Source organism: Salminus brasiliensis, chromosome 6, assembly GCF_030463535.1.
Source record: "Salminus brasiliensis chromosome 6, fSalBra1.hap2, whole genome shotgun sequence".
Lineage (NCBI taxonomy): Eukaryota > Metazoa > Chordata > Actinopteri > Characiformes > Bryconidae > Salminus > Salminus brasiliensis.
In genome coordinates, this window is record NC_132883.1 from 15,257,165 (window position 1) to 15,276,042 (window position 18,878).

The 18,878-nt window shown below is 39.7% G+C and overlaps 2 protein-coding genes across 4 annotated transcripts in view; one reads left to right on the forward strand and one right to left on the reverse strand.

Annotated features, from left to right (window-relative positions):
* Positions 1 to 2,427: 2,427 nt before the first annotated feature.
* On the forward strand, positions 2,428 to 11,396 carry wasb (WASP actin nucleation promoting factor b). Of its 2 annotated transcripts, none has more exons than XM_072681810.1 (12): positions 2,428 to 4,441; positions 5,040 to 5,180; positions 5,331 to 5,417; positions 6,086 to 6,182; positions 6,277 to 6,300; positions 6,408 to 6,443; positions 7,654 to 7,852; positions 7,948 to 7,990; positions 8,095 to 8,248; positions 9,413 to 9,780; positions 10,144 to 10,255; positions 11,098 to 11,396. In XM_072681810.1, exons 1-12 carry the CDS (start codon positions 4,340 to 4,342, stop codon positions 11,151 to 11,153), a joined length of 1,419 nt encoding a protein of 472 aa, XP_072537911.1. In that variant the 5' UTR covers positions 2,428 to 4,339; the 3' UTR covers positions 11,154 to 11,396. The 2 variants fall into 2 exon arrangements, with proteins under 2 accessions (XP_072537911.1, XP_072537910.1); XM_072681809.1 differs by having other exon boundaries at positions 2,434 to 4,441; positions 9,377 to 9,780.
* A 2,224-nt stretch (positions 11,397 to 13,620) lies between these two features.
* Positions 13,621 to 18,878, reverse strand: part of sema3gb (sema domain, immunoglobulin domain (Ig), short basic domain, secreted, (semaphorin) 3Gb) — a 56,351-nt gene continuing 51,093 nt past the window's right edge. For both annotated transcript variants that reach the window (XM_072681808.1, XM_072681807.1), the window contains exon 18: positions 13,621 to 18,587. In XM_072681808.1, the coding sequence (XP_072537909.1) occupies positions 18,156 to 18,587 (432 nt within the window). In that variant the 3' untranslated portion in view covers positions 13,621 to 18,155. The remainder of the gene's footprint in view (positions 18,588 to 18,878) is intronic.

The window sequence follows — 18,878 nt, forward strand, 5'->3', positions numbered from 1 at the left end:
TGGGTGTGAATGTTTGGTTGGGTTTTTTGGCTATAGAAATTGCAGAAAAAGAACTTTTCTGCTGTGGATTGAATTGATAGAAGCTATTGGATAATTGATAGATGGTGTGTGTGTGTGTGCTGCTGTTTCTAACCCTGAACTTCTTCAGCTAAAGGAAGTATAATCAGACATTTCAGCTGAGCTGCCAAGCAGGAAATTGTGATGTTGATTAGTTGATTAATAATAAATATGGGAATTTGGGAAGTTTGTGTCTTTGGCAAATTGTGATCTCAGTTGTTTCTGTGAAGTAACAATTGTGAAGTAGATCTGATTACAGTGGCATTGCATGATAATAACTGAACTTTTGGAGAAGTGAGATCAGTAGTAAAACGAGATGGAGAGGACATAGTGTGGAGCTCCAGTGTAGAGGATTAAGGCGTGGGAGGGTAGGTTGATTACTCCAACAGACTGTGGCCTGCTCAGTAGCACAAAGCAGGGAAGATGTTTATGTCCAGGAGCATCCTAAATAGATTAGGTGGATTGATTCTATTGAAAGCAGAGCTAAAGTCAATGAGAAGGAAGCAGGCACAGGAAATCAGCAGTTCCAAGTGTTGCAATGTTCTCATGTACCTGTTTACATGTTAAAGCAATAGTTTCATCCAAAGTGTCCAGATTCTGCGGCTTTATTTAGCACTTGAATGGTAAAACTGTAGCTATAATGGAAGCTTATATAAAAAGCTAAATGACATAGGATGCTCATACGTCACCAATTAATCATGTAGAAACTGCATGCCTAAATAATCACACAACTATTTCAAATATTTAAAATAAACTCTAGATTCCAAATGTACTGTTCAGTCTGTCTAAAACAGTGATCTGAATGTTGTGCTTTTATTATATCAACCCATTGTATCAGCTCTATTTACCATATAGGAGCACTTTGTAGTTTGCAGCCTTCTTTCATACTGTTCTGCAGTGGTCAGGACTGAGCCACCACTGAGCAGGTATTACTTGGGTGGTGGGTTATTTTCAGCACTGCAGTGGTATTGACATGGTGGTGGCATGTTAGTAGTGTGTGTTGGGCTGGTATAACTGAATCAGACACAGCAGCAGTGTCCACTCACTGTCCACTCTATTAGACACCCCTATCTATTTGTTCCACCTTGTAAGAAAGAAGAGAAAGAAGCTCATCTGTTGCTGCACACTTTGTGTTGGTCATCCTCTAGTACTTCATCAGTGGTCACAGAATGTTGCCCACAGACAGCTGTTGGCTGGATGTTTCTGGTTGGCTGACTATTCTCAGTCCAGCTGTGATATTGCTGTGTCTGATCCACTCATACCAGCGCAACACACACCAACACACACCACCGCCATGTCACCATGCTGAGGTTGACCCACCACCCAAATAAGGCATGCTCTTTGCTCTGTGTCCTGACTATTGAAGACCAGGGTAAAAGGAGGCAGAGAAACAGACGGTAAGTGGAGCTAATAAGAAAAAACCTTTTCAGTGTAAGTCAATGTAAAAAGATTTGATGTGGAGTATTTCTATTGGTCTGTTCATCATGAAATACAGACACAATGTAAGGAATGAGATTCTATATATGTTAAAAAGTAATAAACAAGGTTTTTGGTACAAGGTATAAGGTACAAAAAGTGGCCCAAGTGTGTAAAGTAGCTTCTAAGATATTGTCCTCAATAAGAACAACTATTTCTTCCCTTACTTTATTATAGTCATGTTCAACTGTCTACATAAGAAGATTAGATCTTCAGTTAGATCTGCTTAGTGGTTGACCTGGCTCTGCTGTTTTTAATTTTTTTTTTTTTTGTGTTCCTGAAGACAGTTCTCACATCACTAATTTGAAAGGTGAAAGGAAGAAGGGGGAAGTTGGCACTGCAGGAACCAGGGTAACACATCAACTTTTAAATATTTCTGAAACTAATTTTTTTGTTGTTCCAACCTGGAACAGTTTGGAGTAACTATCCAGTCATTTCCATTATTTTAGTGCTATTACGATATGAGATATAATCAGTCCAGCAACAGTTATTGGTATTTTGTTTTATTATTTATTTTATAAGGTTCATGTGCACAGGGACTAGAGCAGACAATGAGGCAATACATTCTATTTCCTGTTTATCAGGAAATTGTAGATGCATCTGCAACTGCAGGGATCTGCCTAGACCCAGGCCAACAGTCTGGTGCATTTTTAAACGTAGTTAAGGAGGAACATGGTCAGCACTTCTGCACATTCTGAGGCAACTGTGTTTGGATGGCTAAAGGGTGGAGTAATGGGTTACAAGTATAAAGCTGGGTTGAGACCTGTGCATGTTTTATCATTAAATATTCTGCAGAATGTGTTGAGTTTGCAGTACAGAGTGATGGCCTGTTTTTAAAACTGGTCAAAGTTCACAGTTTTTGTCCAGACAAAGAAGGAGTGCGCCCTGTCTGTTGGGAAACTCTTGGGAAAGTTGCTGCAAATGACCTGTGAGCCAATATTATTGACAGTTCTTTTGATAGCTTCAATAACTTGCCTACAGTAGAATTTGGTGAAGTTAAAGGGTCTTCACTGTATACATGCTGTATTTGGTTTGGTAACTTGGTGGAATTCAATATTCCTATTTTTAATAACTGAGTGAAACAGACGTAAAATCTGGATTTAATTCAATGTTCCAATCAATTTAGTCAGTTGTGGATTCCTGCAATACCATATTTGTGTGCATATGTAAGAGGAAATATAGAATAAAATTGCAATTGAGGTAAAAGTCATTAGTTCATCTGTATGTTAGGACCTGTGAAACACTACATAACATACAAATAAACATCAATACAGTTAAAAAAAAGTGGATATACAGACATATTGGACCAGCACATTTTATAGTGTAATACAATATCTACTGATCATTCGTATATTTTTTGAAAGAAAGAACATATGAATTTTAAATGTAGTTATGAAATAAATAAATCTTGAGAGAAGGACCATGCCCAAACCCTGCTCTCCATTGTTACACACATTAATTAAAAACATCTGGTCTGGGTCTGGGCCCAGAACGCCAGCCCAAGTTTCTCAAGTTCCCCTCCCTTGCCTCAGCCCACAGCCAGCATGGTCTGCACTTTGCAAAAGGTAAAGTGGATGGTGAATAGCAACAAATTGGATTACAAAGTCAATTAAGGGTAAATAGAGGAATTGCTCTATTTCAGCAAGACTAAGACGGTGACAACACCCTGATCCGAAATACCAGCCCAGGCCTACAAAAAAGGCCTGCTCACAACAACAGCTTTAGTAAACAGAGCCAATTTTACAAGCATGTTAATGCCATATTGGGCTTTCAATGATTTCTTTGAACTGTTCTTTTTCTAATGTAGAATCCCAGAAACAAGAATTTGGTGCAAACATTTTTGGATTTTTTTGGAAATTAACACATGGTCAAATATACATACACCTGCTTAGATTAATAGTTTAGTGGTGCTGATTGTTTAATTATAAACATATTACCAAACCTATTACCAAAGAATAGCCCTACCAGTTTGTACAGAAGTCCCTGTAGTTACTGAGTAATACACCTTAGTGTGTAATGAGCCTTTCTGCGTTTAGAGCTTAACTGGTTCAACTATTCAACTCAAATGCAGCATGGCACGACACAAAACACATTTGGGAATGTGCCTTTTGGCATGGATAACATGAGAGTAAACTGTGAGAGGGAGGGAACTCAAGAGCTGGAGTTCAGGTGGCTTCTGTTGTGAGCTACAAGTCCAGACCCCCCTCTGCTAAGTGGAGCTTGGACTGACAGATTTGACTGAGTTAAAGGGAGGAGATGGAGTACTGGGGAGCAAAAAACTCATGAACTGACAATTTTAAGACACTAGACTGGGAGGATGACGGGGCTTGTGCCATGTTCCTCCTCCCAATCTTCAGTTATTTCATAACTCCAGTTTAGTTGGACAAAAACAATATTTCACTCCCCAGTTCAAACCCTACCCAAATCACTGTTCAACTTGTACAAAAAGCACCTTCCTGTTTTAAAAGCATTTCAGGTGTACCACTAAGTGTTCCACTTGAGATGAAGGTAAATCCCCAGCAAATTCACCACTCAGCAAATGGACACAGAGTTTGTGGGCCTACTTCCTTCTTCAAATGAGTGCACCCCTGTCCATGGGCCTCGTGAAACAGATGTGTTCAGTGCTTGCTCTTCCTGTTTCTTACCAGCTCTTACACTGACATCATGTCAAAGATTACGGAAGTCAGAGCTCCTCCAGCTTCTCGCTGATCTCTAACAGATCTCAGAAGTTTTCGGTAAGTCGGCGGGTGCGAAATCAGAGCCCCAGTGCTCTGTCAAGGGGTACAACTGTGTTATCACGGAAGAGATGAGCAAGGGAAAGGCCAAGGGGCAGGAGAACGCGCCCAGCTCTCTCCTCAGCATCCAAGAGAACGAGCGGCTGCTGGACCTGCTGGGCCGGAGATGCGTGGTGAGTGAGGCAGCAGCGTTATTACTAACCAAAATCAAGCTCAGAGAGTTTGCTGAGAACTTGGACATTACCAGACATGAACAAGCTGAGAAGACTGTAAGGGAATGGTGATGGGATTGGTTAAGAGAAGCAAGAGTGTGCTTCGGATCAATCTTTTCAATTGTCACTGTAGCTCTAGTTTCATTTCTTTATGGAAGGATGTTCATCTTCATTTGCTGTTCAAGGATATAAACAGTGTACAAACTGCCTGAAAGCATAACCTGATCCTTTTCACACGTTTCCTTAGAAATCTCTAAGCTCGAAGTTTCTTATAATCTGCTCAGTTCTTAATAACAACCAGGAAAATAAGAATATGTTTAAAAATAAATGGTGCATTTTAAAATATTAAATCATTCATAGCTGTAGAAAAGCTCCAATGTCTCTAGAGAGTGAAACGTAAAACAAAAAGAGCAGATTCAAAGGAAGTGTTGCTTGAGACCACTTCCTGTTGTGGTAGGGAGGATGTTTACGTGCATTACTTTTCATTAGGACTTAAATGTGTTGCTCTGTGTGTTTTTCAAAGCTGTATCTCTATATGTGTTCTTGTATGTGTGTGTAGAGCCTGGCCACTGCAGTTGTGCAGCTCTATATGGCCCTTCCCCACAGCCCGGCCCACTGGAGCCTGCAGCACACCGGAGTTGTGTGCTTCGTCAAGGACAACCCCCGCCGCTCTTACTTCATTCGCCTTTATGATATCAAGGTCCTTGCTTCTAATATTCATCCATAACTGCCGTTCACACTCATGTAGGCAGCATATATCCTTGCACTTCAAGGTGCTGCTTGTTATTCTATGAATACTACATTCAATGGATCGTGCAATCGTCTATCTGTGTATGTGTGTGCATGGTAGGATGGAAAAATGATATGGGAGCAGGAGTTGTATAATCAGATGAGCTATTCCAGCCCCAAGCAGTATTTTCACACTTTCTCTGCAGATGTAAGTACAAACATTTTCAGCATATAACTTTACACACAGGACAACTTAACTTTAACTTTCAAAACACAGTAAGATTCAAGAGAACCTCTGTGCTTGCTGGCTTAAGCTACAAGTGGGAAATAATGAAATAGCATTATTTATTATAATAGCACCCATGTAAGCCCCACATGAGCATGTTGCCTGGGAGCATTCAACGTATCCATGACAGTGAACACACACACACACACACTAGTAAATAGGACAGAACACAGAACCCAGAGCAGCTTAAATCGCTTTAGCACCTGGAGGGCAATTAGGGTTAGGTGCCTTGCTCAAGGGCACCTCGGTTGTCGATGCTGAGGGAAGAAGAAAACATGTTTTCTTTACTCCCCCACTTCCTGCTGGTTCATGGGATCAACCAGTGACCTTCTGAACCCAGGGTCTCTTACATTTAGGTAATGACTGGCCATATATATAAGCTTTATTTAACCAGGAGGTCCCTTGAGATTAATCTCTTTTTTGAGAGAGACCTGCATATGACATATGTGCTATATTATATTGTATTATATTACTAATAATAGCTTAATAGAATTTTATAACTGAATAATACAAAGTTTATGCATACATGTACTCAGAGCAACTTACACAGTGGCTGGTTAATTGGAGTTCTACATGTTTGCATGTTTTAGGATTGCCAAGTAGGTCTGAACTTTGCGAGTGAAGAGGAATCGGATGTCTTCAGAAACACAGTAGAGGACAAGATTAGTCAACGTGCCAATCGGCAAGGTCAGATGTCAAATTGTCTTTATCACATAAGGAACTCATCCCTCTATTGAATCTTATTTAACCATTGGCTCATCTGAGTGTTTTTTTCCATTAGAAAAAAGACAAGCTCCAAATGAAGGTAGGTATATACAACAGCACTTTTACAGCTTCTCATTTGTCAGCTCACATTTCATATTACCCAGAAAGAGTCTAAACTAATTGCTAATCATGTTTGTCTGTTCTCAGAAAAAAGAGCACCACCACCATTACCACCATCAAACGGTCAGTACAATGATGTTTTGAATACTGCATAAAGAGACAAAAATAATGTGTCTTTAAAGCAATGATTTGATCACATTTACGCAATTATCCGCTTACCTAGACACAGTCGGTTTCTCCAACATGGGATGGAAGCCTGTACCGACCAAATTACATCATGCAGGTTGCACGCTACACACTTCCTGGATTGTTTGTGAAAATTACTAAAATGTGTAAAAATAATAAGCAAAATATATAGATTATGTGTTATGTGTTTTTTGGGACTGTAGGGCACGCTGTTATCTAACATGAACAGAATCATGCTGCATAGCAGCCAAACGTAGCAGCCATCTAAAAGCCTGGACTTTTTTAGTATTTTTGTCTAGCTCAACATGGTTTTAGGCAAGTGTGATGATTTAGGCATTGCTGTTTTTACAATGCTAATTGGCAGGTACACTCTAAGCAAAAAGGGTTCTAGTACTTTGATTCATAGCGATGACGGAACCCTTGTTGGTCTTAAATAGAAGGATTTCTAAAATGTTCTATACAGAACCATATACAGAAGGTTTTGCCCAATGTGAAGAACCCTTTAGGCTGAGAATCCAAATGGTTATTTGAGATGTTGAACTATTGCCATTAATGAAGAACCCTCGAAGAACCCCTTAAAAATTGTATAAGCTTCAGAAACTAAACAGCTGATGGCTGATGCTGAATGCCTTCAGATAAAATCGATTGTTTAAAGACACATGAGTTTGGCTTATAGCAACATTATATAGTTTTTTACCTGAAAATAACAGCTTCCAATTCATTGTGATGCTCCACTGATGTGTAATAGGAGATATATTGCCTCTGTTGTTACTACTTTGGGCTTGGGACGCTGCTAACTGCACTGTGTAACTTTACTGTAGCAGACAATTCAGTGCTTGCAAGTACTGTCCACATATTTATGTAGATTGCTGGAATATTACTCTACCGGCTCAATCCACATCCTTCATACACTTCTTTCATGCTTCTTTCACTTTCAGTGCCAGTTCTGAACTGTACTTTTTGAGGAGTGTCTTAAAGCAACAGGTTCCACTTCCTGACTGTAGAGGAAACCCATGAGCAAGGACTTGCAGTTCTTACATAATGCTGCCTCAAAAAGTCCATGGATAAGAGTGAATACTAGTACTATTGTTTAGCTTACTTTGGGGCCTTAGTGCAGAATGATTGATTGTGTGACATGTCTCACCAGGGCCAGGCCCAACGATGCAGCCAGGCAGCATGTCCACAGTGGATATCCCAAACCCAGACATTTTGCCTTCACGCTACCGTTCTCCTGCTGTCCCCCTGCCTGCACCCGCTTCTCTTGGCAAGGGTAAAAAAGACAAGAAGGGCAAGAAGAAGGGATCTCGGCTAACCAAGGCAGACATTGGAGCTCCCAGTGGGTTTAAGTGAGTGTGCCTAGGCAGTCACAGTCATGGGAAAGGCAATGTTACTCATTCTCCTTCGTTTCTGATCCTACTTTGGCTTTTTCTTTTACTTTCAGACACATCTCACATGTGGGATGGGATCCAAATGCTGGCTTTGACGTAAGAGATTTCTCGTTTCACCAATACAGAAAGTGACTACAATACAAACTGATTAGTTACTAAGGCAACATGTGTGTGTGCGTATATTTCCCTTTTTATTCCAGACCAACAATCTGGACCCGGACCTGAAGAAGCTTTTCTCTTATGCTGGTATTAGTGAAGATCAGCTGACAGACAAAGAGACCTCCAAAGTCATCTATGACTTTATTGAACAGTCTGGAGGTCTGGATGCAGTTAAAGAAGAAATGAGGAAACAAGGTGAGTTTCTGCCTTCATGTTTCATCCTTTTCCTCCTGGCTTTTTAAAGTTTTGTGAATGCAACACTTATGAGAGTTGACAAAGTACCAGTGCTAGTGTGCCAATTCCACATTTTCCACAATGTGACGTTTGTTTAACACTGCAAAGCAATATTGTTTGTGCTAGCATTTCGGTAGCTAATTAGCAGGTGCCATTTTTTAAGTTCTGTGGGTAACCTGTACTTTGCTAGTTCTGAAAATGTCTTCAGCTTATGATGATTTGGGAGAACACTGTAAAAGAGGGAGGGGAATTCTGGGCTTTTGGGCTGGACAATGGATGCCTCCCGCTTTGTGGTTGGAAGCCAGAGCCTTCTTCTCATATGTGGAGCCAGGAATGATAGATGACATGATAAAGAGTTCAAAGGTAGGAGACAGGGTGGTGGAGGGTTGCGCAGATGTATTGTAGACAGGTGAACAAGGTAGAGATGGGATTTGTAGGACGTTAGAAAATTGTTGATAAATTTAATGTTGGTAAAATTGAGTTATTTTATTTTATATTTTATAAGTCCACTTAAAATGTTGATACTTGAAATTTAGCCTAAATCTGGGCAAATTCCATTGTATTTAAAGATAATATGGTCATGATTTATAGGTCATGATCATTTGTTAGCTACTTTGGCTTAGCTAGCATACTAATAACTTTGGACACAAAACCCAAGTAACCTTAAAGCCTATTTTTTAACAAGCTGGACATCTGCAAATCATCAGAGAGTCTGCTGCTTTTGATTGCTTAGCATGGTCAAGAACCACCTACTTTGACAGGAAGAGGCTATTTGTCTAATAGCCTTCACTTAAGTGTTGTTCTGAATTAATGGTTTGCGTTTGGTTGTTTTGGATGTCAGTCAAATGTTCCCTATAAAAGCAGGCTCTTGGCCACGTTGATCAATAAAACCAACCAGACTCTCTGATGATATTTAGCAGTCTGCCTTACGAGACAACCTTAACCATAAATGCAGGAGAGCACAAATTCTCAAACTGCAGGCCTAGAATGACTACAGGCTCTCCAGGGTTTGCTAATGGATGTTGTTAGTGGGAACTGCATTCTGACACAGTGCTATTGAAGGTGTTACGGCTTCTGCTGTCCACATAGATGCCCTTGGTCCTCCATCTCGAAGTCTCCCCCCAGTTCCAGGTGCCCCTGTTCCCCCACCACCTCGAGGGGGACTCCCACCTGTCCCAGGCCAACCGCCTCCAGCTCCACCTTCACGCAACCAGAGAGCTCCACAGCGCGGATCTCTTCCACCACCTCCGCCCAGTGGAAGAGCTGGACCTCCACCCCCTCCGCCTCCCTCTGGTGGTTATGGATCTCACCCACCACCTCCTCCGCCCAGCGGTGGGGCGCCTCCACCACCTCCTCCACCTCCTCCACCTCCACCTCCTGCTCCAGCCTCTTGCTACAACAGTAGCAGCCCTGTCAGCCCTTCTGCACCTTCACCTTCAGGGGGCAGAGGAGCATTACTGGACCAGATCCGACTAGGCACCAAGCTAAAGACTGTAAGAGAAAGTTCCACTCTCAAACCCAGTCAGACTTTCTCATGGTCGTAGATTAAAGAGTTTCTACAGTGGTAATATTACATAATTAATGAATCTGTGTTTTGCTGAAGAAGAAAAAAAGTAGCCTTTGGGGACAACATTTTAGCAAATATAGCCCAATATTAGTTAATTTGCAGTATATATGTATACAAAAACATAATGTCCTGTGGATGTAAATATGATTGTGAACTGATTTCATAATTGATACAAATGCAAGATATTTAGAAAATGGTAAACAAGGAAATTATTTTATTACATATATGAATTCTTTATATACATATGTGTGTGTGTGTGTGTGTGTGTGTGTGTGTGTGTGTGTATCAGGTTTCTGAGAGTTCAGACCTTCCACCTCCACCGCAGGACCAGGGTAGCGAGGGCATCGTTGGAGCTTTAATGATGGTGATGCAGAAAAGAAGCAAAGTCATTCATTCCTCAGGTAAAGTTTGGACAAGAGAAACTGTTGCAAGCTCATATTTATTAATATTTGCTTCTGGAAATAAGAAACATTGATAATGTAACAACTAAGGTAACCTGGCTGCCTCAAGGGACAGTACTGTGGCACAGCAGGTAGTGTGTGTGTGTGTCACACAACTTCAGCGGCCTGAGGTTGTGGGTTCGATGCCCTCTCTGGTCACTTTGTGGTGTTCTCTCCCTGTGTCCTCCTACATTCCCAAAAAAATACACATGAATTGGCTATGCTAAATTGACCGTACCCTGTGTGTGATACGATGCATTGATGCCATGTCCAGGGGATATTCCTTTCTGTCTTGAATCCGATGATGCCGTGTAAATTTCAGACCCACTGTGACCCTGAACAGGAAAAAGCAGATACATAGACAGAAACTGCCTCAAGCTTTAATTTTCTTGAACCTCAAACAATACATAAACAGAATGTGACACGAATGTGTTCAATCAGTCTTTCAAAAAAATTAAAAAACAATGTTAAGGTGTTAATCTTTTTTAATGCAACTTCCTCCTGTAGGTCACTCTCTTTACAGAGCCTAGTGAAGTTACTTAAAAACTTTAAAAAGTTGTTAACAACTTAAAAAGTTGTTGAAGCGTTTTCTCTACTAAAGCTTCTGGGTCGTGTTTGAGCTAAAGTTCTCAAAACTACACTAAGATATTCCTCTAAGGAATATAGCCAGTTTATTAGGCACAGATATTTGTTCTCTCACCCAATATATATTTATTACAGTATAGGATCAATTTTACTTTCTTCATTATCTCTCTATGAACAACACCATGACTGAGTACTAATTTTAATCATTCTATTCTCAGATGATGAAGAAGATGATGGAGGCGATGAAGACGAAGATGATGAATGGGATGATTAGTGTTGATATCCTCTATTGGTACACTCACACAGCTTCATTCTGGCACTGCCTATCTATGATAATAACATAAATAGGCTTATCACACTTGAGATTATGACAAAGTATAAATATGACAAGGGGTCAAATACCAATGTATATTTTGTCAAAGATGGAATGAAAGTAGGTTTTTAAATAGAAATGATTTTAAAATAATTGCAAATGTATGTTTTGACTAAATAAACTAAACTGTGCAATCTTTGAAAATGGCACCAAAGCCAGCATTCTGTCTTGTGTGAGTGATACTCTGTGATGGACATTCCTGCCTACTGCCCAGTAATGCTGGGTAGGCTCCAAACCCTTCCAAACCCCATGAACGTTTGTAGTAGGACTGTGTAGCACTGTGTAGGACATTTGGGCCTACATATAGCCTGTGGACACCGATCTACCATAACATTGACACTGCTGACTGGTGAGGTGACAACATTGATCATTGAACATCTTCATCTACTGTGGTGTCTGTCAAGGGGTGGATATATGAGGTAGTGAGTGAACAGCCAGTTCCTGAAGGTGATGGCAACAGGGTCATGGGCACCTAGGGCTCACTGATGCAAGCCATTAGAGCAACTTACATCGTCTTAGCACCAGATACTACAGAGATCTTGTGGAGTCCATACCTTGAGCAGTCAGATCTGTGTGGTGGCCCAAGGGGACCTACTCAATAATAGGCCAGTGGTGTTAATGTTATGGCTGATTGTAAATGAAGGTAAATCACATCTTTTTTTCTAATTGTTTTAGGAATGTTAAGCTGAACACTGTGTTAGTCAGTAACTTTCTGTCTTTGCTCCGTAACAGTTAACATGTATTAGCATTACCTGTTTGTTTTAGGATTGCGTGAGAAGACCCATTCAGCCACACATGAAGCTAATTAACTTGTAATACCAAACTGATCTCGTATTTCATGTTGGAAACTGTATGAAAATCACAATGGAGTTTCCAGTTGTGGCCTGAAAATTAGCTAATTATATGACTCAGCAGGACAAACAAAAACCTGCGGTGCTGGGGAGCTCCAGGACTGGAGTTGGGAAACCCTGCAATAATCAAATGCAGATCTTCTCAATGTAAGTGCCTTTACTAGCTTTTTAAATGTAGAACAAAAATACTTTGAACTATGAATTGGATGGAGCTGATCAAAAAAGGCAAAACGTACAGGATGTAAAAGTTGAACAAAAGAATATTTTGGAAAACGTACTTAAAGGAGCATTAGTCGATTTTCTCTGCCTTTTTTACTAATTCAGAACTGAAATATGTAGAACATAATACATTATAATAAATAATCATTATTTTAGCGATGGCATCAGCCCATGTATATTAGAAGCCTGGGAAAACCTATTTGAAAAAAAAAGCCCCAGACCAGATCTTTTCTGTGTTTACATTGATCTCCTGTTCTGTCTGTATGTGACACTCTTTGGTACCCCATTACTCCACCCCTTCTTCATGCCTTTGGCTAGAAAAACATGGCGGAAGAACACTGAAAGTGCTTTTCCAAAATGGAGGGAATTATAACAGTTTAAGGGGATGAAGTTATATGCAGAGTTAGCGACGTTCCTCCTGGACAGATCTGTAAATTTATATCTGTATAATGCACAGGACTGTTGGGACAGATTTTACGTAAGGAATTGAGTATCTTAGGAATCTTCATCACTTAGAGAGCTGAGTAAAGTCAAGTTTAGAATGAATCTCCTTTAGTAAAATACTGGTCAAATGCAGCTAACAATGTTAACAGCTAACACAGGTGGTGATTGATCTACTCATGGGAGCTCAATACAAAAAACAATAGACTACTCCTACAGCAGCTAATCACTACAAGACAAATTTGGAGTGTTTATAGGTTTATCGTTTAACTTTCACAAAGCTAAAGTTTGTTGTGGGCAACCCCACATGTCAGGGTGAAATGCTAACTCCACCCCACCTCTCAGACACAGAAGTTTAAGGTCTGCTCTGGCCAAGCAGCACCGCTTTACTGGGAAGAACTTGTAGATTATGTGGGGGGCCTAATAGGACATAATAAGTCACTCTGAAAAAGAGATGTTAGAAGTGAGCTTTGTGTTCATGGCTGGGAATGAAAGGCGAATGTAAAGGTAGTGGTGTTTTCACCTACTTAACCACTAGAGGTCATGGTTTCTTGAACCTGAACCATTGCTCAGTTCAATAATAATAATAATAATAATAATAATAATAATAATAATAATCTACCCTACATCAGTTAAACACAACAGCTGCTTCTACTGACTTACATTAAACGTTAAGAAAATTCGTACTTCAACATTACAAAGCAATCTTGCTTTTTTTATATCAACAATACATACAAACATTTCATTTTCCAACTTATTAAAGATGAAAAACTATTAGCTGCTCAGTTTGACATTTGTGACATGGATAGCAGTCATATAGGCGGCAAAGGGTCAAGAACAACCAGGAGTTAAATAAGAACAATTACAGCAGTTTATTGTTATGATTATAAAACATCTATGAGACTCCCCAACCTCACAATCATAATAAAATAATATTTATTACAAACAACCACATTAACTTAAGCTAACACAAAACACTGTGAATACATAGAAATATTGTAAGATGCAGTCATATTTCCATTTAGTTCATTGAGAAACACTAGAGCAAAGATAAGAGGACAAACATCACACGTTCCCTCTGAGGGCTGTGTTCGGCCCATGCTTTTAGACACAATAACATTTAAACGGACCGGATATGGAAAAGGTTTGGACTTTCGGAACTGTTAGCCACCTTTCAAAACCAGACACAGTTTCTGTGCTTTCCAACCTGTTTTGTACACAGAGCACAAAGATCTGTTTCATTTAAATCTAACATGTTTTAAGTCCAAGGTTTTATAATCAGCAGGCTGGACATTCTGATGGTCTGCTCATGTAGGTTGGCTTATAGGAAATTCAATAGAAAGTGCAGGAGCATAATAAATGCATATGGTGTATGAATTCTGTATACACTCACAGAAACGTTTACTACAAAATCCTAGTCTCAATTTTGACAGCGTCCGTGTAGGTTAGATCCTCTATCACACTAAGCTCGTCTTACTGACAGGAATAATCATGCTTGATATTTTAAAAAATCCCCTTTCTTCACTTCACAAATATAGGTGCTACAAATGGTTCTTTGATGCCACTTCAAATCCAGTGGACCTTGAATCCAGTTTCCAGTCCTGGAATTTTAAGGGAACAGTTCATTGGTAATTGACTGGCCACATAGTATCACACCTATCAAGGATTTCAAAATCCAGGACTGGAAACTGGATCCAAAGTCCAGATTTAAGTTCCAATGGTTCTGTGATGTAGAATGAGAGATGTAATGTAAGTGTAAATAACCTTCTAAAGGTCTAAAGAACCATCAGCTGAAGCAAGGTTCTTTACACGTACACCTCACTATTACACACATAGGTCTTTCTGGAACCAAACATGGTCCTTCTATGGCATGGATTGAACAGCCATTTGTAGCCCTGTTTATTTGTAAGAGTGTACTGCACCAGTTTGCTATTAGCATCTTTCTGTTTGTATCTGTATAATCTGGTCCTGGTAATGAATGCACACAATGATAGCTGCCTTTTGCAGCTCTATCCCACCACCAAACAACACGACTCACATGATTATGTACATTCTCAAAATAAATATGTGGTGTAGAGAGAGGGAGAGAGAGGGAGAGAGATAGAGAGATAGATGGAGAAAGTGAGATTGAGAGAGACAGTGTTGAAAACCCGACCGAAGACAGACATGACCATCTGAATACACATCATTTCTATGTACATGTGTAATCGCCACACAAAGCACAAGAACCGTTTTTACACACAAGCAAAACATGACCACAGTTAACCATACAAAACATCTATCGCTGATATGGAAAAGGTGCCAATGTCACACAACTACTACTGCTGTGTTACTCAGTTCCACCCAGGCTGTTTCTTACCAATCTGAAGCCGGAGAGGCAGAAATAACAAGCCATAGGAAATAATAATAAAAAAAAGATAATAAATCAATTAGGGCACAGGCCCTCTCCAAACATATGACCTAACGAAGTAAGGGGGGGAATTATCTAGACAGTTTGTGACAATACTTGGTTAGTGAAAACAGAGAACGTTCTGTAATTCTTGGTCTTACAGGATACCAACAAGCAGACTCTTATTTGCCCAAGAATAATCTGCTTCCTTTCATATTCCAAAAATGTAACACAGCAAACCAAACGTACCGATCAGAAAGTACTAGACCTCTGAGGACATCTCGTCAATTTGCAGATCATTATTAGCATGTAGACAAGCTTAAAGTCTGAGATGCTTTTGTCAATGGGAAAATGAGTGCTGTTAAACTATTCTACCATACTGAGCTTAACTTCAGAGTTTCAAAACCCATATTTACTGTCGTACTTGCATATCTCCCTAAATATAACTCATTTGAATCGCAAGGTTGGTAAGTAATCAAAATATGAATATTTATATAGTAGACCTGTTCACCCTGTTCAAATGAAATGTTTTATTGATTTTCTAATTTTAAATAAGCAGACAAAACCTCCACAGGAAACAAAATTAAATATGGTGCTTTTTGTCCTGAAAATGTTACAAATAAGGAGCTGAATTTAAAATATTGCAAAAGAAAAAACAAAACAAACAATAACAAACAAAACCATATAAGCTTTTGATGTGCCACATTCTAGATATTATTTATCCCAATATGTTAAATTAAGCAAAACAACAGTAATTGTGTATTAAACCGTGCAGAAGTGTGTTAAAGAACATTTATCCTTGATTTGTCCCAAAAATCAACACAATATGTAATGTGTCCAGGGTGTATGCAACTGTATAGCAAAACCATATAAGCCCATCTATCTCTACTCTTACTTCTGTGAACATTTCATGGTGGATAAACCAATAGAAATGCTATTTTGGAGATACATGTTTTTTTTTGGTTGGACATCAATAACATTACTACATACAAGTTAGATAAACATACTTGCTAATTTAAATTACCTCACCAAAGGTATATTATGTGGCTTGGACACTAGCAGGCAACAGTTGAAGTGTTTGAGTAGTGTATAGTTATTGCAGTAGGCTTTCCGCTACTCTAACTGTTACATTATACTTTAATGTAGATTGGTGACCTCAATTAATGTATGTGTTAGCTTGTACCATGTATGTAGTCATATTTGTCCTTAATGACCTTGTAATTCTGATGATTTACTGACATTCAGGGGAAAATCATACACAAGATAAACGTTGTTGATTCTTGAAAATTGCATCCATAGTTCCCATAGAAAAAAAACAGCTTAGACCTTATTTATTGGACATGTCCTTTTTTGGGCATGTTGCTGACTACAATATGACTCAACTTCAGAGGTCCTTACCTCGTAATTCATTCCCAACGGTTGTTTGTTTCTCTTCTTCTTTTTCTGGAAATCTAGCCCTCCAGTTTTCACTGTGCAGACTGCTGACCTCAAACAATATTTACATTTTCCTTCCTCCTTGAAATCTGGCTTACTATGGCAGGAAACTGGAGCAGATTTTGGTCCATAACCTTTTCTTTCTGAAGCATATACCATTAAATGAGCTCACCACCACCACCTTCAAATTCCAGTATTTTTTAACAGCCACTTACCAGTACTAGAAAACGGCTTTAGCTGTTCAGCAACTCAAAAACGCCACGTAGCATCTTAGGTTTTGTTAAATGTGTTTGGCAGGATTACAAATAGGTTTCTGCTAATCGGTTTCCGGACTTCCAGACCTCTGCTGCTGTGCTTTTTGTCTGATGCAGACTAACTCAAGAATGCTCTGAAAACATCGATTTTTACTAAAATGGAAGTGTTACCATGTCTCTTAAAAACCCACAAATATGACAAATTCTAGAAGCCTTTACATTCACCCACATTGGTCTTGATAACACAAAAGGTTGGTCATGTCTGAATGCATCATGTCGTAATTATAACCCAGCACAGGAAAAAAAAAAAGGCTTCTTTTGGACACATCAGCAGATGACCGTGCCATGAATGTGAGTGGAATCATGTAGAAATACTCCACAGCATTCTTTCCACTGCTGTGTTCCACAGGCTGAGGACTAAAAACCATCTAACTCAACATAAAAGGCTTTGAATACCAGCAACGGCAAGCGCCAGAGTTTTATGACTACAATGTTCATGAAATACTGACTTTTTTTTTGTTGACTCGGAGAGGGTAATGGCAATGTAACGATCAGCTACAGTGGAAGAGAACAGTAAAAAAAAACCTATGTTATGTAATGTGGTGGAACATGACTGTTTCCTATGGTTTGGAGAAATATTTCGCATTAATATCAATAAACCTACAGCTCCTCAAACTGAGCACGCTTTGTATTGTAACCTAAGAAAAGTAAAAAAATAAATAAATTGAGATGAAGATACAGCAGCCTGTGCTAGGACTAGGGATGGGACAATATAAACATTTCCTATCAAGGTATCAGTGACCTGATATCAGAGATCTCAGCCTTGTTATAATATAGTGAACATGTTCAAAAAGCCACTAATACACACTGACACCATTGCACCAAAGGTATTAAAGTGTAACTTCTATTGATCTTATTGTATTTCTTTGTAACACCAAATATCAACTACAAAAAGGTTAAAAACTCCCTCCATCATGCTGTCCACAAACCAGCTACCAGTTACCACACATTGTTCCGGGGTTGTCTTTGCTGGACATCGTAGACGTTGGAATTATTCAAATTTAAACTGTACATAAACTGTTTTATTAACCCTGCTAACTGTCCCATCCCTAGTTGAAGACTGTATCCTCACTGTCCTGCTACATCCTCAACATGCAGTGTTAAAATCAAAATCTAATCTTGAAAGGAACAAGTTTATCGGTTCAGATTTTTTTGTTTTGTTTTATAATTTAGCTTAGGAACACAGTCTTTACCGACGTTACCTATCCTGCTCACACAGTGTATGGAACGCAATCAGCTAGCGTGCAGAATGTTATCACTGGGCCTGCAGCTCCTGAGGCTCCTGCTGGTCGGCATGTCTGCGGTTGGTGCGTTTGGGTTTGTGGGTCTGGCTGGGGCTCTGCTGTTGCCAGTAGGACTGGCAGTACTGGTTGATGAGGCGCACTTCAGGTTGTGGGGGGAGCTGCTGGAGGGGTGGAGGTGGGGTTTGAGGCGGTGGTGGAGGAGGTGGAGGGTGATGAGGGTGGTGATGGTGGTGCTGGTGGTGACGCTCTGATTCCACTGGGCCATCCGGTGCTGTCAGGGCCTCCACAATCTCCCGGTCCAGGATTCTCAGGGACACGCGGGCCAAGGTGTGCTTGAAGTTGTTCTCCGTGGCCAAGCAGTGATAGAGGCCAGCGTCTGAATGAGTGAGAGATTTCAGCAGAATGCCGTGACCCGTCTTTAGGACCTCTTTATCTCGACTGAGCTGTGGGGAAAATGAGAATGATCGATGATGCTCATATTTTGTTCCTGAATCCGTTGGATTGGTCACTTAACACAGCAGTTCAGAGCAACAAGAAAGTGTGGTTTTAATCAGTTCATAAATAAATGAATAAATATTCAAAATAAATAATTTATTATGGAAATAAATATCAGCTTCTAACATAATGATTTCATACTTATGTTAAAACATCCTCAGAAACAAACACAAAGGAAGAGCCGACATCAATATTTATAGATCTTACAAAAAAACTGCAGAGCTGATTCTGCTTGATTC